The following is a 27,992-nucleotide window of genomic DNA, read 5'->3' as shown; positions in this document are numbered from 1 at the left end:
ATCCATCACAATTACAGTGTGTCATTTGTGTCAGAAGACTTACATGACAACACATTTTACAATAATAACCACCAAGTTGTACAACTGAAACTCTATAAGAAGCTGTTTTTGAGATATTACTGTGGAGTTTTTTATGTGAATAGCCCCTTTTATAATTTGATGATGTACTTGTACTGAACTTCACCTTAAAGTATAAAGTTGTTTGCAAGTATACTCACTGCACTATACTCACACAGTGCGAGCTCTTTTTCGAATGCAGTTGCAAAACACTGTTATGCCTTTCCACCCCTGCTGCTCCTCAAGGATTATTTCTATGCAGCTCAGTATTTAAAGAACACAGCAGGGTGCACTTCTGGATCTTTGTTCCTCCTCTGAGTGCAGTGACACTTCCATTAGCTAATATAAATTGTTGGTTGCTAATGCAGGCTTTTCAGCCTTCACACGAGGATTTGCTCTTTCAACCCAAAGCCCCTTTAGATATTCTCTATTGTCAGTGCTGGAAGAAGTATTCAGACCATTTACACAAGTAAAAGTAGCAATACAACACTGTTACAAGTGAAAGTCCTGAAGTAAAGAAGTATCAGCAACAAAATCTACTTAAAGTGTCAGAATTTCAGTATAAAAGTACTTACATGCAGAATAGACCCTGTCAGTGATTTACGTTATAGCTTATTATTTGATCATTATTATTGATGCGTGAAAATGTAAGTAGTACTTTTTTGTTGTAGCTGGTCAAGGTGGCGCTGATTCATACTGTTGGGTAATTTAACCGATAACATTTATTCATATTTTATAAACTGATCACATATTATGTATATTAAATCTTAATCTGAAGTAACTACAGTATTTAAGTATTGCTGCCAAATAAATGTAGTGTAGATAAAATTACAATAATGAAATGTAGTAGAGTAGATGTATAAAGTAGCATAAAATGAAAATACAGAAGTATAGTACAAGTATGTCAAAATTGTACTTAAGTACAGCATTAAAGTTAATCTACTTAGTTATTTTTTATCTTTGTCAATCATATTATAATTTCAATTCCCTTTCAGATTGTAATAGATATGTTATGTAGTGTAAGCCCGTCTACATTCTTTGGAAAAGGGATGGGGATGCTTTTAGTTGTGTCTAATCAAATGAATGTCCAGTACAGGACAATATACAATAAAAACATTTTGTAAATATACAATGTACAAATACCACTAAAAATGAATTCAAAGTCACACAAGCTCAACATGAAATACAATTTATTGATTTCTCATAGCATGAATATAATTTGTCAACAAAATGTTTTGCATTTCTGATAGACAGTCCACACTGAGTAACCTGATATTTACTTGTTGTGGGAACAGACCAGCATTACATATTATACTCTAAAATAACTCAGTGAGAGTAACAGAGGTTATCAAAGATAAGTCAAGAAGAAAAGGAAATCCTCAAATCAGTAACATCATGTGAATTTGAAGTTATTTGTATGTTTTATTGCTATTTATTTAAGTAGATTGATACATTCAGGGGCATGAAAACAATATTTTTTAGCAGTTTAATGTCAGTTAATGTCCTTGGGCCAATTTTGTCCCGGGAGGACAACAGCTGTCATGTGCTGTCATAAAAAAATTGAAATGGTCTCAAAACAGTATCCTGACTAAACTTTTACATATACCAGTCTGTGATAATCCATCAACATATTTTCCTCTGATCTCAACTATACTTAGAGTAATTCATAATTTCTGCTGTTTTTTTTTTTTTTTTTTACTGAAAAACGAGGTATAATTTCATGTAAATGGGGTCTATTGACCATAAATTACAAAAATAAGTGTAAAACTTGTGGTAATGAGTTGGAATGGAGATGGCTAAAAAGGTGTAACACAGAACTGGGTGATAATTTATGATTTATGCTTTATAAACAGTCAAACCAGACAGGGTCAAAATTGACCCGGGAGGGCAAAAGTTGCATGGTCGATGGGAAGACAACAGGAAGGTTAAAACAGTATAAGTCCATTGACACTCCAAACTCAGTGCAAGCTGTTGCACTGCATATAGTTCTTAAATACTATACTATATACTATATATTATTGTAGTTATTACAGTACATGGATTTGTGCTTCAGGTGCAATGTTGTAACAATTAAGACTTTTAGACTTAATTTCTTACATTGCCATAATACATATTATGTCTGGGGTCCAAAAGTCTGAATCCACTACCAATAATTGTGTGTTGTGTGTTTTGTTTGCACAGCATTCACTAAAACATCTGTCAAATCATACATTTTGGGCAGAGCTGCAAGTTCCAGATGCATTTCCACATTTTAAATTCACATTGAATTTTTTTGATAACTTTAATGTTCCTCACCATAGACACACTGTGGTCAGGGTAATTTCCTAATACTAGGGTTATGGCAGTCAGTTACAAATATTTCAACTTCATCTCCAAGAATTATTTTTCAGTTTGGTATGGCCAATTTCTCAAGCACTACAGTATTCATAAACATCAACAGTTGTTGCAATGTAGAGGAAGCTTGCCAAAGGCTCTAATCAGAACCGTAGCAAGTTCTGAATGCTTCACTGTTACAATCAGGGTCGAAACCCTGCGCTATAGTTCTTTAATTCATCCAAAATATATCCAGAATCTGAAGGTGAAGTGATTAAAACTGGTGCATGTATTAATTTGGTGCTGCAAAGTGTAATCTGTAGCAGTGCATTTTACTTTTCAACTGGATTTTGTGGTGATTCAAAGAGATCATCATCTCACATTCTCCATCCAGAAAGGGGCTTAAATGCTTGAAATCAGCCTCACTTTGCCACTCAACCTGGCAGTAACCACTTACTAAGCAGAGCAATCATTAATCAAGGGCTAACAACCACAGTGCCATGTCAGAACTTAGCTCAGAAAAAACAGTATTACTAGCATTAAGTCTGTTGTGTTTTTAAGCAGAATGTTTGTGCACAGTGAAACCACTCAAAATATTCCTTCATGTGATAAACTGTGAGTGTGAATTCTTGTAAATAAACCACATCACTGAATGAGAAGTGATGGCTGTGCTGACACAGCATAATATGATGTACGGTATGTACTGCCAGCAGTAGTTTGTTTGTAGGTCTTGATAACAGACTCAGGTTTATGGCCCCCACTGTGCTACAACACATTATAGCTTAATATAGTAACATATGTGTTGGTAAATAAATGTAACACAAAGTAAATATATTATATAGATAGCTAATAGAGCCAGAAAATAGAAATTTAAATCTGCCCTGCAGCTGGACATGTAGTTGCAAAGCTTGTATAAGGCAAACCATTTCAAATATATATTTCAAGCTTCTATCCACAAATAAAAAAGGCAACATCATCCACTTATAAAGACCTTCTGCAATGTATCTATACATGAGCTGCCACTCCATTTGGAGCCGGGGATTGTTAAAAAAAATTGTTTCATTTTGTTGTTTTTTGGGGGATGGGATTGGGATTTTAATGGACAGTGAATATCAAGATTGGCAGTTCATGATCCTTTTTGGAGCTGACATATGACACATGGAAATGTTGATTTAACTTACTATACCTATTAAAATGCATTACTCCTCTCAATACTGTGTGTTTACCAAATCATTGTAGGTCTACAGCAGAGGCATTTCACAACAAGTCTGTCTATTGTGCACTTTGCTGACCTGATTTGGTAACTTAATAGAGCTGGAAGAATTTATTGCTCATCATAATTTCTTAAAGATGCTTAACTTGTAAAACTGGAGTTAAAAACTACACAAAAAGACATAAAAAAATCTTAGAAATGTTCAGCTTCTCAGACTTGCATCTCCATCTCAACTCCACCACTTCCCTTGTATTCACTGGCAGCAGGAGAAAGAGTGTTGTCGGGGTTCAAAGGGCATTGCTCAGGTTGCTTTGCTGCGTTGTTGTGCGTCTTGATTTCAGGGCGGCAAAGCTGATTAAGGTTCTGTGGAGACAGGTTGTTGATACAACAATCCCATTAGACAAAATATTTAAGTACAATGTAGTAGGTCTCCCAAACTGGTCAGCAGGAACACATTGAAAAAAATGAAAGACTATACACAAACAGTATAAAGGCTCCCTCACTTTTCCTCCCTATTTCTTAAGGTCGTCAAATCAATTGATTGATTGTATTCAACTGAACTCTGAGTTGCAGTGTGAACACATTCAAAAATAATTTTGTCTCATCTTGACTACTAATATTTAAATTATCCAATCCATTTGTTGATAGTTAAAAAAAAAACCTCTTATGGTGTGTTCACTTTAAGTGAATTTTTTCGTGTGGTGAGATTACATACAAATCAATGCAAAGACGCAAATAGATGTAAATTTTCGTCTATTTTTGAATAGATGCAAATGACACGAATTACGTGACACAAATCATGCAAATACGCAAGTCATTCGCGTGAGTTGAAAATGTTCAATTTAAGCAAAAAATTTGCGTGTATCCCAGGGTTGGACGGGGGGATAATGACTTCTGGAGGAATAAACACACACTGGACCACCATACCAGTCACACCAGATTCTGCTGTAAACCAGAGCTGTTTACCAGTGGGAGGAGTTTATTTTTTTAAGATTTTGGAATTAAAAATTTGATTTATCTTCACTTTTGCTTCTCAACCTAACATAGCTGGAGCTAATACCTGAGTCACACACCCACCCCAGGTGCTGTCATCAATAATACATCTTACATCTTAAATGCCAGTTAGTTAATATAGTTTTAAAGTTACACAGTATGTAGATATCTATGTCATGTTGCTCCATATTTATGCCTTTAGATGACGTTATTTTGAGTGTGGATGGAACAGCTAATGTTTGCAAAGCATAGCTCTGATCGATTTGAACTCCATTCAGAAAACAAGCATTTTAAAAGTTGTTTGCTTGTTGTCCTGTGGACAGACCTGTAGGGCTGTAGTGTCCTGGTCAACTGATCGATTAGCTGGTCGATATGGTCCGACCAAATTCTTATTGGTCGAATAATCTCCGTGTTACTTTCATAAGGAGAAAAGTGTGACATCAACAGCCTTCCAGGATTAATCCATTATTTCCTGCGGTGGGAGGGACAGACTAACAAATTACCTGAAAACAGGGGTATATTCAGAACAGAACAATGGGTTAGCCTAACCGACGTGGAGAAATGTGTGACTGCGGAGTTCACTATGCACTCTGCCCCGTTACAGCTGACCCTCCCCCTCCCCCGCGACTAATCGATTAGTTGAAGATTATGTACGATTTCAGTCGACCAAGATTTTCTTTGGTTGACTACAGCCCTACAGACCTGACAAAGCATGAATTCAGACTTCAGACAAATCGGCATCATGATGTAGTTATTTCAACATCTTTTTGGTCCGTTTATTGTAATTAAATCAAATGCAAAATCTAAGTTAATTTGGGTTCATACTGCTTTTAAGTCCAGATGAAACAGCAATTTGAGAGTATTTAACCTCTGTATCCTGACATATTTCCGAGTGAAAATGGATAGACAGGCAGGACATAGGACATATAGGAGGAATTTGATTTGAATGTTGAAAAGTGGGCATGTCATAATGAATCTCAGCTCTGTGCCGCTAAAAGTTGCAAATTGATTGATGGGTGGATGTCATGGTATTATTGGTTGACATTGGTTGGTTGAAGCCTAGGTAAGCAGACTTCTTATTTTGTTTTACAGGAAGAAATCATCATTGGATTTTGATATAAGAATGAAGAAATTGATTTTTTTGTATTTTTTGGGCATATATTGTCAAATAGGTGCACAGCATGACTGGAGATGTGATCTAAAAGGGTAAAAAATGCATTTTTCATTTCATCTCGGCTTTAAGGTTTATAGTTATTGTCTGGGATGTGCAGTAAGTCAACAGATTTTTGGGGGGAGTTTTGTGTGCCTTGTTAATGCAGTTTAAGAGCTGATAATGTATCTCTCAGTGTTTACAGGTGAGTGTTGGTATGACTGTTGTTAGCAGGAAGACTGAGCCATCATGATGGCATTCAGGCTGAGCTTCAGTAACATCACCGCGCTGACTCCGATTGCCTGGGCGGGGACTAGTCGATGCCTGCCATTACTCACTGTCTGTTTGGGGTGAATAAACACAAATGTTCCCGCTGGCAAACTTGTGTGCGTAATGCGAATAAAAACAGATGATGAGTAACGTGAGGCGAAAATTTGCTTCGTGTTTGGTGTGAACACACCATTACTTGCACAAGTAACGCGAATATACACAAATAATCCCACGGTCAAGCTTGCGCGAGTAACGCAAATAAAAAAAAATGTTCCCACGGTCAAACTTGTGCAAATAACATGAAGCAAAAATTCACTTTGTGCATGGTGAGTTCACACTGAACCTGAAGCAAATTTTTGCCTTACATTACTCATTTGAGTTTGACTGTGGGAACATTTTTTTTTATTCGCCCCAAATGGCCAGCGAGCAACAGCAGACACCAGCTAGTCCCCACCTGGACAAAGGGAGTCAGTATGGTGATGTTACTGAAGCTCAGCCTGCCTGCCATCATGATGACTTAGTCCTCCTGCTAATAACAGTCACACTGACACTTATCTGTAAACACTGAGACATAGGCTACATTCCCAACTCTTTGTTTGTTTTGCTGTGATAAACTGCGATTAACTGTGATTAACCCATCACACAAAACTCCCCCCCAAAATTGGCTGACTTGCTGCACTTCCCAGGTGACAACTACAGACCTTGAAGCGGTATTAACACAAAATAAACTTAGATTTTGCTGTGATTTAATTGCAATAAATGGATTAAAAAGTTGTCGAAATAACTACATCATGATGCCGATTTGTAAAAAAGTCTGAATTTGTGCTTTGTCAGCTCTGTCTGCAAGATGACAAGCAAACAACTTTTAAAATGCTTGTTTTCTATTCGCATCTTTGCATTGACTTTGTATGTAATCTCACTGTGTGAAAAATTTGCTTTGTGTTCGGTATGAACACACTATTAGATTTGTTTCAGGTATACAACATGTATCATAGCATATGCATTTTCATACAAACCTGAGAACTACTAGTTTTAATCATTATTGTTTGTTTACAGAAAGATTCGGTCTGAACTACCTGATTTCTACATGATCAGTCTTTCAACCAGACAAATCTAATGGTAACTTTTTGGTTTTCCTGGTCAGTTTGGGCCAGGTTTAGGGTCTGCTATGTGAAGAAGGGTGACTGAGAGCAGAAATAGTTTGATTAATAGATAAATATGTTTTTAAGCTTTATTAGATGTCCTAACACTGCCCAGAGATTTATAATATTATTAGACATGATTTAAGAAACTTGGAAAATTATTACAGTGACAATTTTATCCTCCATCTTGTTGAGGTAAACTGCTAAAAAAGTTGCCAGATGATGCTGCGTTACGTTGACGGTATAAAAAATGCTCACTCCAACTTCTTAAATGTTATGATTTTCTGCCTTTCTTTCTTTTATATAATATATCGTTAATTGAATATCTGTGTGTTTTGGACTGTTGATCAGACAAAACAAGCAATTTGTCACTTTGAGCTCTTTGAAATATTTATGGGTATCTTTCATCATTTTCTGACAAGTCATTGACTAAATTGAGAAATTAATCATCTTTTCACTCAATAATGACAAAAAATGTTAGTTGCTGCCCCAGTTTTTAATGATAGTTGCCATCCAGTGTACCATGCCTTTGATACAAATGGGACAACATGCTGATCCGTCAAATAAAATGGTGGGAAAATAATCATCAACAACTATAAATATCAGCCTGTACAGACACATAGAGGCGCAAACATACAAACACAGAGCACATAGAAAAGCCTGACCTGTCACTTCTAACCCTTCTCACATTTTTGAGGATCATTAGTGTCAAGTGGAGTATTTTTGTCAAGCACAGTGGCATGTGCAGCTGCATTCCTTGACCACAAAATTGTCAAATTGATAAATTGTTCCTTTCAGTGCTTGTTGTACAACAGTACTTGTAATTGTTGCGTTTTTGTTTTTTTTACTTGAGTGACTAACCATTTATTCCCTGCGGTTGAGGAGTGAGCTGTTACCTCACCATGATTCTCATTAATAAAGAGGATAGTCCTTATTCATTTGTGTTCTATATTATCTTCACTGCCTCAAATTAACCATAAAACTAATTTCAAGGCTTGCAAAGATGATACAAAAAATATTACGTTAACTTAGTTTTGTTAGTCTTCCATGAACACTACTTTTTTAAAAACTAGAATTACAATGAATGAAGAATTAATGAAACTGAAACTACACTTGTAAATAATTTCTGAAATGAGAACAAATTAAACAAAATACATTCTCTGGTTGCAGTTTCTTAAATGAGATTTTTTGTTTTTAAATTGAATATCTTTGTGCTTTGGACTAGTAGTTCGACAAAACAAGACATTTGAAGATGTCATCTTGGAGTGGAGAAATTAAAATAATTAGTTACAGCCCTGTTAATATTACAATGACTGCATAAGACTGCAATAGGGTTTTCATAGTATTCCTTGCTCTTTACTGAGTACATACCTGCCATATCGTTCCTTTCATCTGAGTAACTTTAAAGATGATCCACAGAGGTACCAGCAGAACACAGAACAGTCCAAGGAACCAGCCCAAAGCATAAGCCCAGGTTGGGTAGACATAGGTTTTGTTGAACTTGAGAGGCTTGTATTTCACCACTGAAAAGATGAAGGTACCCTGGCAGCAGCAACAACAACAACAAAACAACAGTTTTATTTACAACACTGAAATGACGCAACGCTTTCACCAACATCTCTAATCGACACATTTGCTTCACCACTAGTACAGTGATGTCTACTGGGGTCTCAGTGTACTAAAGTTTATCAACATACTAAAGCTTAACATTTTTTTCTATAAATAATGTTTTATTTATTTCTAAAGCAGTGTGGCTTAATATGAATGGCAATGTTGGTTGGTGAGTCCACCACTTTAGACTGAAATATCTCAACAACTACTCGATGTTTTATCATGAAATTTTGTACAGACATTCACGTCCCCGTCAAGATGAATTATAATAACTTTGATGATCCCCTAACTTTTCATTTAGCGCCACCATCAGGTCAAAATGTGAATTTGTCCGATAGTTTGGTTATCTGCAAAATTAATAACATTCCCATCAAGCTCAGCTATTCTTTATGTGAAGTGCTAATTAACTAATGTTAGCATGCTAACACGCTGAACTAAGATGGTGAACATGGGAAACATTATAAATGCTAAACATCTGCACGTTAGAATTGTCATTGTGAGCATGCTAATGTTAGCATTTACAGTACAGTACAGTACAGTCTCACAGAGCTGCTAACATGACTCTCAGTCTTGTTTTATTCTCTCTTTCTTCCCCTCTCTCCATCATCATGTGTATTGTTGTGGTTTTGTTTGGTCTTGTATATTTGTTCATTTAACCTGTACTCATCTCAATCCCTCTTCCTTGTTTTTTGGCTCACAGGCTGTATAGGGTAGAAAGTGAACGGTAGGGAGGGATGGGTGATCGGGAACGGTATCAGAAAAAGAGAATATTTGTTCTATTATATGTCAACATCTACCATGTCTTATGTTTCCTGCATTATATACCATAAACACAGATGGCCATATGATTCTCGTTCTCCCTCAGTATGTCCACCACATCACAGTAGGCAATATTTTCTTGCTGTAAAAATACACCTGTTTTCTTTTTTCACCCTAAATAGCAAAGAAAATAGTGTGCCTATCCCCCCAAATGGAGACCATTGACGTGGCGTGTTTGTCAAAATGAAATTCTCAGGAAACTCTTAAAATCCCTGCTTTTAAAACCTTCATCTCCTCCTCATTCCTCAGCTCCTGCTGTAAGCGAATGAGAGGCAATAATGAAATATGAGGACAAGAAAAGACTGGCAGGAAACTCCAAACATCAATGGATTTAGTTTGTGATCACACAAAAAATGTCAAGTTAATAACCAAAAAGAGTTTAGCCAAAACTGCTTCAGCTTTCATTTGTTCAATGCCTTTCTCATAGAAAAGTCTCAATAACTTTCCATGTTATACACAGATAGAATAAACTACTCACCAGACAAACACCAGGGGTAATGTAAAGCCAGCAGAACTTCATTAGTGGCCCCGGTCGGTAACCTATCATGTCTTCAATGTTGTCAAACAGACGATCTGCACCTGTTCATAAAAGCAAAGTAAATACCTAGTTTTAACTTAAAATCCATAGAGATTAAAAAGCATTTTGAACAGTAGCTGAAAACACTTCATTTAAAAACCCAAAAGATTTTGCAAGTCACATTTATATATTAAGTGGGATTGAGGGTAATTTTCAAAAAGTTGTTAATGAAATGTCTCAATAATTGTATGATTAGTCAAATATTGAGTAAAAGGAGCATACAAAAAGAACTGTGTGTCATGAACAGTGTAACAGTGCAAGTTACTGAAAATTAGTAATTAGTTAGTTATTGCTCTCAAAAGTAAATTAATTACTTTACCAATTACTGTATGTAAAAGTATTAATTAGTTACTAGGGAAAGTAATTTTTTCATTACTTTTAAATGTCTGCTTTAATTCTCTTATTAATGCACATATAGCTATATTATTTTAATGTTGCTGTGGCACAGTGTGGAACAACTGTTAAACTTTATCATTGTACCCATTATCACTATGATGAAAAGTAAGTTGTGGAACAATAAAAAAAACAATGGATATGTTTTGATCCTCTAAAGGCCTTCGAATCAAGCACTAGTACACAAGTCAGTTTTAATACTCTTTCGGCAGTGTAAAATGAAATGTTGTCAAATGTCTGTTTCTCAGACATTTGACAGTAATTTCTTATCCTAATAGGCCTAATAGATAATAGATAGGCCACCTGCACACTGCCACTTGTTCACTATTTTCACAACAGACAAAAGTATCGAGCCCATTTAAGTTTCAGTAATTGTGTTATTTAATTTGAAAAAATTATTAGTTACATTTTTAGTTACCGCCAAAAGTAATGGAATTACTTCCAACACAGGTTATGAAGATCTACCACTTAGATGTAAAGAACTATAGATAAGATAATTTATTTTACAAATAACCGTGATGATGTTCATTGACACCATGCAGAAGTTTCTCACAGCTGACTGACTGAATATTCTTAATACCTGCCGTATTGATGACTTATAGATTATGGCTGTTTCTGTTACATAAGTATAATTACACTCACAGGGTTAACATCTATTATTAATAAATGACTGATTTATAATCAAGCCTATTTATTGTATGATATTAAAGAAGCTTAATCGCATGTAAAACTTTCAACATGTTAATTGAGAGTAAGGGAAGTTTATAATACTGAATGACAAAGGACAAAGTGTTAAATTTATGGGCTATGACTAACTCTGCATGCTGAATCCTGAAATGTTGTCCATTTAAATGTATTTATATTTTACTTGATACAGATTTCTAATAGCCTTGCACCTACCTGTGATTTATGTACAGTATAATATTTTTCTTATGGTGATGACTGACAATTCAGAAGACCTTAGAATCAGTATTCAAAAGTGACATGAAAATATATTTTTCAATTCGTTTTAATAGTAGTAAGTACATTTGATATTGTTCAGGGGTATGAACATCATTGTGAAACATTTTAAGTAACATTATGAATCATTAAAAGTGTTATAATATGTGCTACTTTGTCATATCACATATTTTTCTCACCCTAGCCTTAAAGCCCACCTCCAGTGTATTTTGGCATTTTAAAGATATTTCATATTTTTCTGAGTCATTTACTGACAGTGTTGATTAGTCACACGGTTTGCCAAATATTTTTTGACAAATAAGGTAATTTTGCGCTCAAAGTGCAAAAATTTGAAAACGGAACGATGAAGAATGACCATAGCAAAACGCTGCAGTCAGAGCGCAGTGCTGTTACTCACAACCGTTCACTGTATTTACATTCATTAAACCATCTGATGACACCAGGCTGCTACAGAATAATCACACACACACACACATCAGACTGGTTGGTTATAACTCATTATTCTGTTTTTTTTATGAAGGAGACATTGAGTCAGCAGGGTTCATCAGCCTCTTTTCCAACTTTCTTTTTAGCAAAAGTAGCGTCTCATGTTTTATCCTTGAAACACATTGTAGCGCAAAGACTGTTGTGTAACATTAATTACTAAACTATGTGACTATGTACGAGGTGAGATAGATTAGAATTATTGCTGTAATAGTGTCGGTCTGATATAATCCTAGAAACATTTTTTTTATTACTATCGTTATTATTGTAACTAACTGATAAAAAAAAAACAAACTACTCCATCTGTCTTTGGGTGCTGATTTGTAGTGATGTGTGTTCATGTTGGGACACTCTGAATCATCCAGACATTTCCTGAAGAAAAGCTTTCTGAATTATTGAACTGTTGTTATCACATTTAACTGTGATTGGCAAAACTGTTTCAGAGCTATGAGAGCAGCGATGTGACTCGCTGAGAGTACTTATTAATCACCACATCTGTTGATGTATATTCACCTTCACTTAGCCCTTTTGCACATTGCGGTGCTGCACATAGGCCTACATGAACCAAGATAGCAGGTGTGCATGGAGACGTCCACACAGTCCGTGCACCAAAGACCCACCACGCTGTATTAGGCATTTATTATTCAAATTTTAACTGAGGGTGCAAAATATTAAACTGAGAGTGCAATGCATGTTTTGCAGCCTCGTAGAACCGGCCATCGATCAATAAAGAAGCCATCATCTGATTTCACCGATTGATTTCACATATCTCTGTAACTGACATTTAACCTAATCTATACAGCTAATACTGTAGTAAGTGGACAGGTTAGGCTATAATATCACCACCATTACGACACATCACCAGTGCGCTAGAATGGCAATCTTGTTGCCATGGTAATGGATTACGTCCAACTATTAACCACACCCCCAGTCTCTGTTTGAGAAAGAACCGTTAAACAGGAAGTAACACTGGCTGGAGCAGGGCTTTAAATCCCTCTGAAGCAGTATTTAAATCCCTGTTGACATGATGGCAGCGTGAAGGACGCGTTTTTATAAAGTGAATGTATAGAGTTCTCTTGGAGCTTTTGTATGTATTCACATTCAAAGAAAAAAGACCAAACACCCCTCCTCAAGAGGATCTACAGCAATGGCCTTCAAGCTTAGATAAGCTTAAACATGAGTGATGGGAAGAACAAAGATGAATGTTAGAGAGAACATAGGAATTAGAGTGAGGACAAAATATCTGGCAAATCAGCTGACAAAGTGTATCGGGTAGAAGTGCATGCCAAATTGGCACAGATGCACAAAAGCTATGTAAGCTATGTATGGAGCCTCAGGGTTCACTTGTAGCTTTAAATCCCTGTGAACATCAATAGTAAAATGTGGGTAAACATGTAATTTCAGGGGCGAGTTCACTGCTTTTCAACCCAGACCTAAAATGTGGTTCATTCACCATCATTTAGAGAACAATCATAAGTAGCAGCCTTAGTTAGGAGAAAATGAACACTTGCAGCTTCTCACGGACTAAAAGAACTGTTGTTTAAGCCTTCAAAAACCACGATAAATCTATTTTAAGACAAGAGGAAGCTTACAGTAAATTCAGACATGTCTTTAAAACCTAAAATCTTTCTGTTCATTTTAGGTTGATATCAGTATCCATATGTGAGAGACAATTATTAATCTCTCAAATTTGCTTAAGTAACTGACCTGGACATTTTATAGTCAAACTTGTCAGTGCTTTCTGGTGGACAAACCAGAGTCCACCAGACTCTGTTTGGGTCTGAACAAAAGTATAACATTTAGGCTGAGAGGTCTAGAGAGCCAGGAGTGCCTCAGCAGAATATTAAGACATATCTCTGCATAAATTAACCCCCTCAGCCCAATGCACACTAGACAACAATCCATTATGCTGCACAGCAGCTGAATGTGCTGACCTGAAAAGGCTGTTTTTTGGGGGGTAGTTTTTTGGTTCCAGTGAGCATTTTTTACTCAGATGTTTCAGATTTGCTGGAATAAACGGTTACAAATCTGAATTTAACCAGCAGCTCATATTGTGGCCTTCAGTAATAAATGGCTCAGTGAATCTAAGTGTGGAAATAAAGGCGTCTTACGTGCCATGGTAGGCTACCTATTCAGTGAACTTTTACACTTTTCATCAGTCCTTTTCTGTTTTTAACCATGTCAAAACCTTACAATTTGATAGATTAAACACAATTCCAACATGCATAAAAATCAAACCTGTCTGAAGTATATTTTTGCCTGATGCATGACAGGATGACTCACCATATATCCATCCCATTGCTATCGACTGACACACTGAAAGAAGGAGAAGATTGTTGCCGCTACAAACATAATGGTCGAACAGTTGAAGGAAATACAAGCCCCCCTGCAGAAAGATACAGACAATGGTTAGTGCACAAGAAACATCACTCTTGTACAAATTTAATTTATCTTAATTAGATTAGGATTATAGCAGTTAAATGTGCTACAGTACCGACTATATGTAAGTTAAAAAAGGGTAGTGGATTTGTTGGTCACCACCTTTTTTAGAGGGTATAGAGACTAACTTTTAGTCACCAAAAGTGATGTGAGAGACAAAGTAGAGTTTTCACCTCTGTGACAAGAAGGAGACCAAGAAAGAAACAGATGGAGCAGAGACAAAGCAGCAGCAATTCTCGACGATAAGCTCTCCGAAAAACAGTGGGGAACATGTCCGTCACGGAGGTCATCAGGCACTCCAGACTCACAAACTGACAAAGACACAGACCACTGATCAAACTCAAACATTTCAACAAAAACCTAAGCATAAATATTTTGAGCATTAGTATCTGATTAATGAAAAACATTTTTATCTCACCTGTGTGTCAGCACCCAACAGGATTACCATGATGAAGAAGCATATAGCCCACAACTGAGGTAAAGGCATCATGGCTACTGCCCGTGGATAGGCAATAAATGCCAAACCAGGACCTGTATTTAGACACATTTTGTTATTTAATGTCACTTTGTTTGTGTCATTGAATGGAGATACAACCTTTTTATTATAATAGAATGTAGATTGTTTTTCTAGGGAAACTATATTAAACTGTACTTGCTATTTACCAGCTAATACAGATACATCTTTGATAAGCTAATATTGGCCCACTGATTAATCAGCTCTATTGTTAATACATGACAAATTTGGTGCTCACTTGCTTGGAGCAGAAACATTTACTTGGCCTACAAACAAACTATATAATGTAACAGAGCAAAAGAAACAGAAATCTGCCAATACACCAAGGCTGATATTCACAGTTTATGTAATCCTCCTATAAGGAGGATTAATGGTTGTCATAGAAACAAAACTTGGCAAATACTTGATCAGCAGTGTTTCAGTGGAAAAAATGTTTTTTTAGTGGAAGGAAAGGAAGATTGTCTCTAAAATTAAAATACAAGCTCTAACCATTTACCATACCTAGTAAAAAAATACTATGTATTAAATCTTTTTAAAATTTTTGAGCACTACATTTAAGATGAATTAATGAATACAAACATTTGTGGTGAAATCAGGGCAAACCCACTCAATTAACAGATTTGACTGTTCAATAGCTTGATGAATCATAGCAATGATTGTCACAAACAACAGCTAAACTCTCCACTCTGTCTACAAGCTTTATGATTATTTAAAAGGAGCTCTTAACATAAACAGAGTTGTATTTATATAAGTGATTATATACTGTTAAACAAGTGGTGTTGTGATGTTCTTACCGGATGCGGCCACTTCAGATATTGGCAGTCCTTGTTCATAGGACATGAACCCCAAAACTGAAAAGATAGCAAACCCTGCCACGAAGCTTGACCCGCCATTCACCAAACACAGAACAAATGTGTCCCTGAGGAGAAAAAAAAGAAAAACACCAAATATTAGAAAGTATTTAACATAAATGAAGGATTCTTTGGTAAATTCGTTTTTTTCAATGAAAAGAAAACAGTAGAGCATGATAGAGATAGTGGTACTGTTGGAATACATTTGGCTGCTCAAGACACAAATTATTGTCTTTGTACAGTGTTTGAGTCTTGAGTTTGAAAAATATTATATACTGAGGGCGGTAAAACATTTTGTACTTTATGTACACTGAAGATGACTGATGTAAATATTAACTTGTGGTGAATTGTTTCTGGGTGTTATTAATCTGTCTTTCGTTATCTCTGACCTGAAGTCGAGCTTTCAATTTGAAACTGGTCAGCACTTCTTTAATCATGCCTGACTACCTCAAAGCTTTACAATACTAGACTTCATCTCCTTTAAACATTTCTTACTTTGATGCCCCCCAGTGGTGGTATCAAAAAACACAATGTGGTAGACAGCAATACATGCTGAAAGCAACTCATAGAGCCCTATTTTCCTGAAATAGGACGCAGGCGCAGATTTAAGTCTTAATTCCTGGTGCATGTGAGTGTGACTGAAACATTATTGCAGTTTTCCTGACAGCCAGCACTGGCACACTCTGGGCTCATCCAGGTGCAGCCAGGTGCAACGAGGAGAGACTGAACGCATTAATAGTGGGAGGAATACAGAATCAGCAGGTGGAGTCTGGATGAGCCTCAGTGATGACCAATCACATGAGCTCCTCTCGTCCCCTTTAAACGCAGCAACAGGTGAAACGAGGGAGAGAGGCTGAGTGAGAGAGATACATTCTGGACACCCCAAATATTAATATACATCAATCCAAATATGCTGACAATGGTAGAATGAAAATAGAGCTGATTCTCACGTGTGCTGCAGCTGCTGGCATAACGGTGCTGCTGCTTATTTTGTGGTTATAGGATAATTAAAACGCAGTTCTACTCCTCCTCTGCATATTTAAAAGTCCTCATTTATGCTCTCTCAAATCAGAGACTGTAGATGAAATGCGCATCGTTCCTGCCGCTGTGTGATGACTACAGCTGTTTAATAAACATGGAAAAGATCCAACGTTCTACAAGTTGTTGTGGGAAATTCATGCATCCAACAGGATGTATTTCTGAGTTCCGGGTCACCGGAGTATGCTCATATGGATGATATTGATAAAAATCTTACTTAAAAATTGGGTTTTGATTTTCACATCAATCTGCAGTAGATGGGAAAATGTGTAGCAAACTGAAAGGGGCAAATTTTAACTTGCTTGTGCCTCTGCCAACCGAAGCCACAAAAATTGCCCTGCGTCTGTGTGTGCGATAAGAGGTGGTCTGAGCACGTTTTATTACAGACGCAATTTCATGCCATAATAAGCACCAAAATTGCACACCTAATCTGCATAAACACAGCCTCAGCTGCACCTCTCCTGCCACGTTTGTGCAAGTATGCTTGTTTGGTGCTAGGACGTTACCAAACAGGCACAGATGCAAAAAAAAAAAAAAAAAAGACTTGCACCTGAGGAAAATTGCATAAAGACTGCAGGAAAATAGAAAAGAATAGAATAAATAGTATAATAAAAAAATGCTATGATCACATAAAAGTTCGACTGTACCGTAGTTATCACTGTAGTGGCTTTAAAAGTGGCTGAAGAAATGTATTTGAATTCCCTTTTATCATTTTTTTTTCATTTTCAACTTAAGGTTTCAGGATCTTATCAACTGAGCAATTGTCTTTTTAACTTTTCCAAGTTTACGCAATATATTGCATCACAATTTTTTGTACTAAACCAAAGATTAGAAACAATAAACATTAATTGAGAACAATTTGACATAAAATAGGGATATATATGTTTCTATAATAGACAAGGGTACATACAGACATATGAATATGACTCAAGTCAAATCAAATATTTGGATGTTTGAGACAATGAAAGACAAATTGGATCTCAGGCCAATTTTCTGCACATGTTCTGATGGTGCACTCAAATTAAAAAGGAAACAAAGGAGCACTTACTTGTAACAATCATTGTTATACTGATTGTAACTGCCTAGAGCTGTCAAACTCCCCTGACAAATCCCAAAAGAGAAAAGGACTTGTGCCCCTGCGTCCATCCAAACCTGATCAAATGTGAAAAATAAATGTTAGTAAATTTTCTACTAATTAAACTAATGTAAGAATGGAGACTGGTGAAATTCAGATATTTTACAGTATTTGGGCTTCCAGCAGAAGGCGACTGAGCTGGCAGCTTGTCTTGGTATTTATGTTGAATTGTTGACTTTATTACTTACTTGAGGGTCCACCAACCTTGTCGGGTCAGGATAAAGGTAGAAAGCTAAGCCATCCATAGCTCCCGGTAAAGTGAGTCCACGAGCCAACAGAACCACCAACATCACGTAGGGGAAAGTGGCTGTGAAGTAAACTACCTGTCAACACGAAACAAAGGCAGGTTTTTCTTTTTAAAATTATTTTTCAAAAAGCATTTATTATTGGAATCTGAGAAGAAACTGCAATACAACAGCTACAGTACAAACAACGATCAAATACAGGGTAACATTGAACTGTAAATCAATTACTGCACTGTATGCTGGGTCTTCTCAAAGACTGATACAAAGTCCATGTTTGTGACCAGCATCAGTTTCTATGTGTGTTTACCGCAGTTCAATCATAGGAAGTGTGATGTCATTACCATGACAAGTTGCCACTGGCTGTCAGTGATTTGTGAACTTTATCACTAATGCTAGCAGCAAATGTTACTTTCAAAGTTGTTGAGGAGAACCGAGAATTCCAAAAGACATGGAGAGAGAAATATGCTTTCATGTTCCCTCAGTCCCGCCCTGTGTGCTCTTAAATTTTTCCTTTTAAAGTTGTTTGCTCTCTTCATCAACCTTCCTTTGCCAGCTTGAAAAGCCACAACATACAACATACAGACAGGTGACAAATTAAAGGAAAACCCTGAATGAATGAGTGTGTTTCCACACAGGTTTACCACATGATACAGTTAAAGCAATTAATATCCTATTATGCTCTGTGAGATGTATAAAAATGTTGAGCAGGCTCAGTGTACCTTGATCTTGTATTAACATGGCAAGAGGAAAATATCTAAGTGTCTCTGATAAAGGGTTTATTATTGGGTTGTTCCAGCATAACATCATCAAAACGTCAAATGAGGAATACTTCTCATATTCAGTTAGATCCCCTCTCTGGCTATTATTATTATTATTAGTCATATCTCTATTATATTTATCATTGTTATTGTTATTATTGTTGTTATTATGCTTCTCTGTGTCCCTCTCCCCCCTCTCCCCCTCCCTCCCTCTTTCTCTCTCAACCCAACCGGTCAACGCAGATGGCCGCCCACCTAGAGCTCGGTTCTGCTTGAGGTTTCTTCCCGTTAAAGGGGAGTTTTTCTTTGGCGCTGTTGCCAAGTGCTGCTCATGGGAGAATGTCGGGTCTCTCTAAATTAAAGAGTACGTTCTTGACCTGCTCTATGTGAAAAGTGCCCTGAGATAACTTTTGTTATGATTTGGTGCTATATAAATAAATTGAAAAATTGAATGTGATCCCAAAATTAAATTCTATAATGAAAGGAACACACACGCACCCACATATACAAAATCCTATGTCCTCAAATGACAGTTTTTTACCTTTCCAGTGGATCTCACTCCTTTCCACACACAGAAGTAGCACAGGATCCAAGCCAGTAAGAGACACAAGGCCAACTCCCACCTCAGGCTACCGATCTCCTCAATCCCTTTAGATATACCCAGTACTCGTCTCCTGAAAAGAGAAACATCATATTGCAAAAACTGGGGCAGACAAATAGTTTGGAGACAAAAACACTGTTTAGTTTATATTAGTCTTGAACTTTGTTCAAGACTAATATAAACTAATAAAGAAGGTTATTATAATAGTGAAGAACAACTGATCATTGTGACTGATCACATGGTGTTGTTACTACATTGCACCATATTCATGTTTAAAAATGATAAAAATCTTTTTTGGCCCTACAGAAGTAAAGTTTCAATTTTGGGTAAATATGAGTAATTGAGATATTTCACACTTCTACAGATTACTAATGCAGTGCGCTCATGTCAGTTCTTGTACAACCAGACATTTGTAGCTCAGCGTATGAAAAACAGAATGTAACACAGTGAAGTTGATAGGGAAGAAAGATGGACGAGTAATTATTTGTCAAAATGTAGCTGGCCAGTCAGTGTGGGACAATATAAAGTATCAAACAGACTCCTTTTCTAAATGATATCATTTATCCAAAGTCAACTTCATTAATCATAGTCAAAAGGTTTGGGGAAAGAAAATCCTCCCTGAGAGAGATCAAAGTTGTCCCAGTGGTGCTTTCTTTAACATTTCCTAAAAAATGGATCAACTTTGCAGAAAAAATGTGTTTCAAGTCAGATTGGTTGCCTCTGAAACTGCCTGACGAGATATGATAGTAAACTGAGCGTGACTCGGCAATATGGGAACTTTGACGCCCTGTTTTAAGTCTTTTCTGCCAAATTCGGTTGTACAGCCAAATACTTTTTTTTTTTTTTCTTGTTTGTTGGGTGCGTCTTGACTCAAAGAAAGTTAACTTAGGGCCCTGTTATTATGGAGGCGCAACAACCAGTGTGCCGACTGATTAGTACTTTCCTGACCTTGAAATTCATTTTGCCTGTCAGAGGCTGGAGGGGAGGTGCAAACAAGAAGGAGGTTCATTCAAATTGTGTTTTGGTGGAAACTGTGTCTGCACTGAGAATAGTCTCAGAAACACATCTGTTTCTGGCACAAAGTCAATTTATCAACCGGAGCAAACTAAATATTTGCCGCAAATAACGGAATAATGCTTAAAATGTAAATAAACTATTTCAATTAAACACTCTCCCACCAGTAGATGTGTTTAAATAAAAAAATAACAATGTGGTTCAAGCAGGAATGGTGGTGAATCAGTTACATTGATCGATGTTCATTAAATCCCTGCAGCCAACGAAAGGCAGCAGGACAGATATGTTGATAAATATGTGATTAGAAAAATGCTGCACTAGAGTGCAGTGCCACTATGTACGGCTGTCCACTTCAATTACGTTAAGTCAACACCTGGCTGCGACAAAATAACCACAGTTTTATACATGCATCAGTCTCGTCAGTCATAACTCTGTATTCTTTTTATGTGGGAGATATCTCATTACCAGGGCTCATTACTCCTCCTGTGCATTGTTGTTTCCTTTCCAACTTTGTTTCATACCAAATGACCAATTACCAAACAATGTGACCAATGAACAACATCAGATACACAGGAATTAAACAATCATTTAAACAGCTTCACCAACATTCTTTGTTATTTATTTCTATCCTCAATATACTAGTCAACTATATATAATTTCCTGAAGAAGTGTCTTTTGATTTATTAATCACTACACCCTCCGATATATATTCACCCTCATCCAGCCATTTTGCACTTTGTGCTAGTGAACCTACAGTAAATAACCCAAAATAATAGTAGGTGTGCTTGGAGACGCCCACACAGTCTTTGTGCTTGTCACTGTGCTTGTGTCACTAAAATAGGGCCATTAAAAAAGAAAAAGTTTGTTCTTGATACATAAAAAAAAGTTTAAGAGTTTCAAGTTCAAAAAGTGTTTTGACGTTAGGACTGATGGTGGCACTAGAGGAACTTCCTTAAATGTGCAGGTTACAGGTATCCTACACTGGGTACTATTGAGCAGTTACAACCAAAAGGCCTCTTTACATACTAATGTTTATAAAAAAACACCTATAGGTTTTACAGACTGCCACAGACAAATAAATACAAAACAACAGGGTACCAATGCACCTTCAATATTTAGCCCCTCAAAAGCGTGATTTGTAAACTTCACTTACTCCCAGAATTCTGTTGCAGGCGTTGTTGCGTTTGCACCTGCTGTCCAATTGGACGACACATTTGTTTTATCAAATTCAACGCAGTATTCTAAGAGAAGGAAAAACACATACAATGAGATATTTTAATTGATCAAAGTAAAAGTTAAGAGACAGAGATTGTATTATATAATCATCAAATAAAGCAGTCAGCATTTTTATAATAATTTGAGATGTGAAGGACCCTTCCTTTCTTAATGTGCTAAAATTTGTCCAATTCATCAGAAGTCTGACTGATATCGTTAGAAGTGAGGGCCGACCACAGCGAAAACACCCTTACACCACATTACCCACAGGCGCCACACCTGCTGTAACTGCTGGAATGAAGAGTGTCCGTGTCAGTTTTATAACTGTCAACACATTACAGGACTGCTGTGAAATCAATGACTTGATCTATCAATCAATCAAGAGCGTAAGCAATTTTCTTGGAATTTTGGTATTTCCAGGTATTTGAAGACGTGACGAAAACTCACAGATGTCTGTTCTTCACATATTAAATCTGTCTGCATGCTTACCTGTGTTCCAGGTGTTCCTGCAGCTGGCCCACGGGACCTCAGCGCTGAAAGACGAGAAGAGGTAGAAGAATGCCCAGGCCTGGATGACGATGTATGATACTGCAGCATATGCAATCACTACCTGGGTGGCGTAACCGATCCCTGAGGAGACAGACAAGGTGTGGTTAACGTAGATTATTGATAATGATGGACAAAATTATACTGCTGCACATATAGTATGAAGTCTGTTGTCTGTAAGAGAGTTTATTTGTTGTAGTTTCAACTGGGTTGGGTGGTTGGTCATATGACTAATCAATTCAAAATATCAGCAGATCACATCTGTAAAGCAGATTGGTGACAGATCGCTGTAAGCTGGCACAGCTTCTGAGGCAGGTAGATTCACTCCAGACGGGCATACTCGCTCACAGTGCGGTATAGATCGATAAGCTTTACACACTGACTGAAGGTGTAGAGTTCCCTCTTGCTGTGCCAGCTGGCACACCTGTTTTAGCCAGGGTTAACTGACTGGTGACAGGTAAAAGTTTGAGATCTTGTTTCAGTTGGAAGGAGATCTCCAGAGAAAGAGAGAGTGACAACTACATCACAGAGGTAAACAGAGCCACTCTGTCTCCGGCTAGTTTGTTTTCTGTGTTTTGTTTTTGTTTTTTGTGCTCAATACACTATACTTATTTTTCTGTGTGGTAAACCTCCATTTTTGTATCGGTTTCAACATTGGCACTGTATTTAATTTTGGGCCATCCATCAGACATCCTCCTGGTTGCAAAAGCATCACATGAATCCATGACTGAAAACAGTCCCCAACATTTTTTTTTTTTTTTAACCTCCTTTTGAGTAACATTTTCTAAAAACTACTACACTGAAGAGTTTGAGGCTCTTCAGTGACACAGATGGGCAGAGAAGACAAAAAGTGTTGAGAGACAGACTAACATACTTTTGGTTTTGGTCTTTTCATATGACAATTACATTGGCAATTAAAAAAACAGATGAACTGACTGTATGAACAACAGTATTGCCTTTCTGTCTTTGCACCTGTAGGGAGGTCTCTGTAAATTTCCACACATTATACACACTGGCACAGTGGATCGGCAGCCTTTGCTTCTCTTGGTTGATACCAACTGCTTATATAATATTTCCGAGCAAGTAAACAGAATAATATGCTCAAACAAAAGTCAGAAAACAATCCATTTATCAATCTGTCATCCATTTGGGTGTGCGTGCCACAGTCTTATTTGCTGGCATTAGTGGGTGGAGATTCGTATCAAGTATGATATCTGGCTCTCAGAGGAAAATCAACATGTTAACTTGTGGGAACTAATTTTGTCCGTAAGTGCTTCAACACTTACAGAACACACTAATGAGTGAAAGGGATTTTGTTGGTGAGAATGAACACTTGAACTCAATGACCTCAGCCCACTGAGGATAGATATCTGTAACGTCTTTCAAATCCCTACATAAAATGTTTTTTTTAATGCATTCTTTTATGCTTCTTCGAGTTGTACTTTTCCATCCTTCCTTTAATTTTTATATATTTTATATTAATGATCTTATTGTTTTTATTTGCCTTCACCTTTATTATTTGCTTCTTTTCTTTTCTTTTCTCTGTAACGCACATTGTAACTGGGAAAATAATGGTCATTTTGACTTATCGTAGCAGGAAAAGCACAGGTGATACTAATGTCCTTAACGACGGCTCTGCTCTATTCAAGTGTCTCAGTGAGCAGTGACAGTGAACCAGCATGCACAAAAACAAGACTGTGACATGAACCCAGCTAAATGAAATTCAGTTTCATCATTTTATTATTTACACATTGATGATGTGATTTTCCTGCTGTGACATTCAAAAAACATCTTCTGTGAAAAGAACCAGTGTTCAGCACCAGTTAATTTTAGGTTTCTCAGGTTTGATAATCACGTCTGTTACGACACACAGGTGTTGATCATGAGAGCTGATTCAGTTAGACAATAGTGCTTTCTTGAGTTTGGAGCCTTTTTTTCCCCAAGGAATTGTAGGTTTTTTGTTCTTAAATTACCAACAAGTTTATCCTCGACTAGTTTATCCTTCAACTGTGCTCCAAACAGTGTTTTGAGTTGTTTTTTAATATATATTTACTAGGGATGCACGATATTATCGGCACGTCATCGGTAACGGCCGATAAACGCTCTAAAATGAAATATCGCCTCTGGTGAATTCTGCTGATTATGAGAGGCCGATATGTTGCCATCTCCTCCGCTGCCTGACTGTGCTTCTCTTGATGGACTGTGTCACCCTGACGGTCCCGGTGCTTCCTCCGCAGGCTCCACTTCACTCAAGATGCCCGTCAGACCCGCTGCTTCTTCCCACTTGAACCCGAATAACAAACCGGGGCTCGGTGCTCCACATAGAGAGCCAGGGCTAACGTTAGTTGGGAGGCTAGCAAAGGTGCTAGCTGGCTGTGCTTCCCTCCGGTCATGCTGCGGCTAACGCTCCACTAGCCTCCCAGCTAACGTTAGCCCCGGCTCTCCATGTGGATCCAACTGGACCACTGAGCCCCGATTTTTTCTTTGGGTTAAAGTGGGAAGAAGCAGCGGGTCTGACGGGCAGCTGAGTGAAGTGGAGCCTGAGGAGGAAGCACCAGGACCATCAGGGTGACACAGTCCATCGAGGTGTTGCGGTGCTGCACAAATAAGAAATTCCTCAGCTGACAGGATGCACCAGTCTGTTTGAAAAATAAAAAACTTCATCTTCTTCTTTTTGGTTTATAACGGCGGTTGGCAACCAGCGTGTTAGGTACATTACCACCACTTTCTGCTCCGGAGTGTGGACCAGAGATTAAATCCTACACATTAATCCTGTCTGTCTAATAAACTCAAAGAAAACTCTACTGCTCCACCCACTTGGCAAGTTCATTAAAGTTTTAATGCTGAGCTCCTGAGTCCAGTCTTCCTAAATTCTTCCTTCACATATTGTTTTTCTTGATCATACTTAGTACAATCTATGCTTGCATGCATAATAGTCTCCTCAGCCAGCTGGAAAAAAATATGTGCATATATCGGTATCTGCAATCGGCCACAATGAGTTGGAAATATCGGCATATCGCAAATCCAATATTGTGCATCCCTAATATTTACCGATTAGATATAATGCCACATTCATTTAATAAGTTATTTATTATACTTTGTGTTACAAAACACTTTGTTAATGTATATTTCTATAGTTATTAATGTATGTGGAAATGAAATGGAACAAACCTTTAAAAGAATCATAAATGTTATTGAGAAATTTTGGGAATGAAGCGGTACAGTAACTTGGACTGTGTCCTACTAGAGTCAGACGCTTACTCTTACACAACTCAGTTGCTCTTACAACACTAACCTTCAAACAAGGGGCAGAAATGCCTCCAGCAAGTAATGCATCCTTGAGATGTGAACTGCCCCATCGCTGTCTCCAGGAGGAACATTGGAATACCACAGGAGAGAAGAAATAGGACATAGGGAACCAGAAATGCACCTGGGAGGTACACAAGAAATGTATAAACATATTGTCAAAATGAAGGAGGCTGTTTTTATCAAGTGCACCAGTTTACACGATCAAGATTGTTCATGACTTCTCCTGTATTTTGTATTGCTACATCTGAATACAGTATTAGTAGGCCCACATGGGTTCTTTGCAGGGAGACCTTTATTTTACTTAATCTTTTTTTCCTAAAGAAATGTATGTTAATGACTAACTTCCAGATTTGGCAAAAAGAATGGTCTCCTTTGTCCCTTGATTCACATTTAGTTACACAAAGAAAAAAAAACTTCAGTTTCTTTAATAACAAACAACAGCTTTGTGCGACGCTTGAGTAGCCTCCTTATCATTTAAATCTATTTATATGTCAAGGTTATTTTTCCACTTGTGTTGACATTGCATTTTGATTAACTGCAGTTGCTTGACTTTGTACAGGAAACAGTAAATGTAAAAGCATACATATGATTTTTTTGTCATCTGGGAATCCCACTTACCTCCCCCATTTTTGTAGCACAAATAAGGGAACCTCCAGAGGTTTCCCAGTCCAACCAGGGTTCCTGCCACAGCCAGCAGGAACTCCAACTTATTCGCCCACTGGCCACGGTCCAACAACTGAGTCTTCTTCACTAGACTGTTATCCTGATCAGGCACCTCAAGGCTGTTTCCTTTGAGGAATTCTCTTGACATGGTCAAAAAGCAGATTAATATTGAATAGTACAACCTGAAAAATTCTTTCACCTCCTCTACATTTATAGGACAAGGACTGTCAAATATTTGTAACTCTGGGCTGTGCACAGAGACAAAACTACTCAGCTGACTATTGTTTGGCACTGCTCATAAGCTTTATTTATTTATTTGTTTGTTGAACTTAAGCTTGCAGGATTATGAGGAATGGAAAGTTTTCACCCAGCGAGTGTTCAACAGAAAGCTGCACCTACTGGAGCACATTTCACAATTAAAGCGATGCATTTAGTGTAAAACAAAAACACAGTGAATACTTACCCCTCCATCACAAAGCCCCCTCCCCCAAGAGTTGCCTACAGCAACAACAAACTGATCAGTATTCCTCTCAGCTGGGTACACCGCGGGATCTCTACACAAACAACATGTCATGAGCAGAGCCAGAGTGAGAAACAAAGTAACTATGGTTTCCTTTTGGCTCCTCTATGACCTAATTATTGTCGGATTGGTCTGCACACCATGCGGTCTCACTAGAAAAAGTTTTGGCTCTGACAAAGGTTCAAGGTATACCACTTCCGTGCTGTATTTTTCCACTCAGACAGGAGCAGCTTGAGTCATTAAGATTAGCACAGTTGCTAACAACTAAACCAAATCAGCTGAGTCGTCTCTGCTATGTCACTGGCTGTACAGGCAACGGTCATCTGCCAATTGGGAATTTGTAGCTTTGCCTCATAAATCATGCAGAACAATACCAACAGCCACTGGGTTGAGTTACGTGACTCACTGTATTTGTTTATTATGTTTGTGTTTAATGTTTATTATTTTTTACTGTATAGCATGTTTGTAAAACTGTTCATCTCTCACTTTGTCACTTTACATTTGATATGTTTCCTTTGTGTATTTGTCTTATTTATTATATTTATTGTACTTTTTTCTTTATTACTTATATACTACCTTATTACTCATATGCAACTTATTTTTTACTTTTTATATTGTACTTAATTTCCTCTTCTAGTTTTTATAGCTGTCAACTTCACTGCACTTCTCCTGCTGCTGTGACTTTAATGTCACCACTGTGACATCAATAAAGCTTATCTTATCTTAGTGTTACACAGTAGATAACACCAGATAGGGAGTTTGGAATGTGCTACTGGTATATTTATGTACTTTTTCAGTGGATAATTAAAGTGAAACAATAATTTGAAGCATTTAAATAATTTATAAAGTGATCTATTTCATTTATATTTAAATTATGTTATTAAAAGTTGTACAAACAAAACTGTCTGGTAAAAAATCATTATAATTCATTATTTTGGCCTTATATTATAAAAAAAATATGAATACGATTACAAAATGTCATATAGCTGCACAAAATCAAACCACCTCCGGTGAACACAAGTTTCAAAATTTAAAACTGTTATAATTGAATAAGAGGATAGACGATAGCCCTTTGACATGGACCATCCTGTTTTCAAGGAGGTCCTTGAACATGAAACATGAAAGTTAACAAACAAAAAACAAAAAAAAATAAATTAATTCTG

The 27,992-nt window shown here is 37.1% G+C and overlaps 1 protein-coding gene and 1 long non-coding RNA gene across 3 annotated transcripts in view; one reads left to right on the top strand and one right to left on the bottom strand.

The window, feature by feature from the left end:
- Positions 1 to 27,992, top strand: part of LOC137181473 (uncharacterized) — a 54,232-nt gene that overhangs the window by 5,216 nt on the left and 21,024 nt on the right. For both annotated transcript variants that reach the window (XR_010928153.1, XR_010928152.1), the window contains exon 2: positions 22,292 to 22,438. This is a non-coding gene — a long non-coding RNA (uncharacterized lncRNA). The remainder of the gene's footprint in view (positions 1 to 22,291; positions 22,439 to 27,992) is intronic.
- On the bottom strand, positions 1,231 to 27,337 carry LOC137181471 (sodium- and chloride-dependent GABA transporter 2-like). Its single transcript, XM_067587203.1, has 15 exons — positions 26,773 to 27,337; positions 26,265 to 26,449; positions 25,633 to 25,767; positions 22,281 to 22,421; positions 21,730 to 21,817; positions 19,503 to 19,635; positions 18,147 to 18,281; positions 17,872 to 17,975; positions 15,729 to 15,853; positions 14,839 to 14,951; positions 14,594 to 14,731; positions 14,265 to 14,367; positions 10,047 to 10,147; positions 8,510 to 8,680; positions 1,231 to 3,946 (listed from the first exon to the last, which is right to left on the bottom strand). Exons 1-15 carry the CDS (start codon positions 26,778 to 26,780, stop codon positions 3,794 to 3,796), a joined length of 1,833 nt encoding a protein of 610 aa, XP_067443304.1. The 5' UTR covers positions 26,781 to 27,337; the 3' UTR covers positions 1,231 to 3,793.

This window comes from Thunnus thynnus, chromosome 4 (assembly GCF_963924715.1).
Source record: "Thunnus thynnus chromosome 4, fThuThy2.1, whole genome shotgun sequence".
Taxonomy (NCBI): Eukaryota; Metazoa; Chordata; class Actinopteri; order Scombriformes; family Scombridae; genus Thunnus; species Thunnus thynnus.
This window is presented reverse-complemented; position numbering and strand designations above follow the sequence as displayed.

Bases quoted from the DNA above. Each gene is read 5' to 3' on its own strand.
- LOC137181471 (XM_067587203.1), bottom strand. The intron at 17,976-18,146 runs GTAAGTAATAAA...ACATTTGATCAG, and splicing joins CAAGGTTGGTGGACCCTCAA to GTTTGGATGGACGCAGGGGC. The intron at 10,148-14,264 runs GTGAGTCATCCT...TTTTATGAACAG, and splicing joins AGCAATGGGATGGATATATG to GTGCAGATCGTCTGTTTGAC.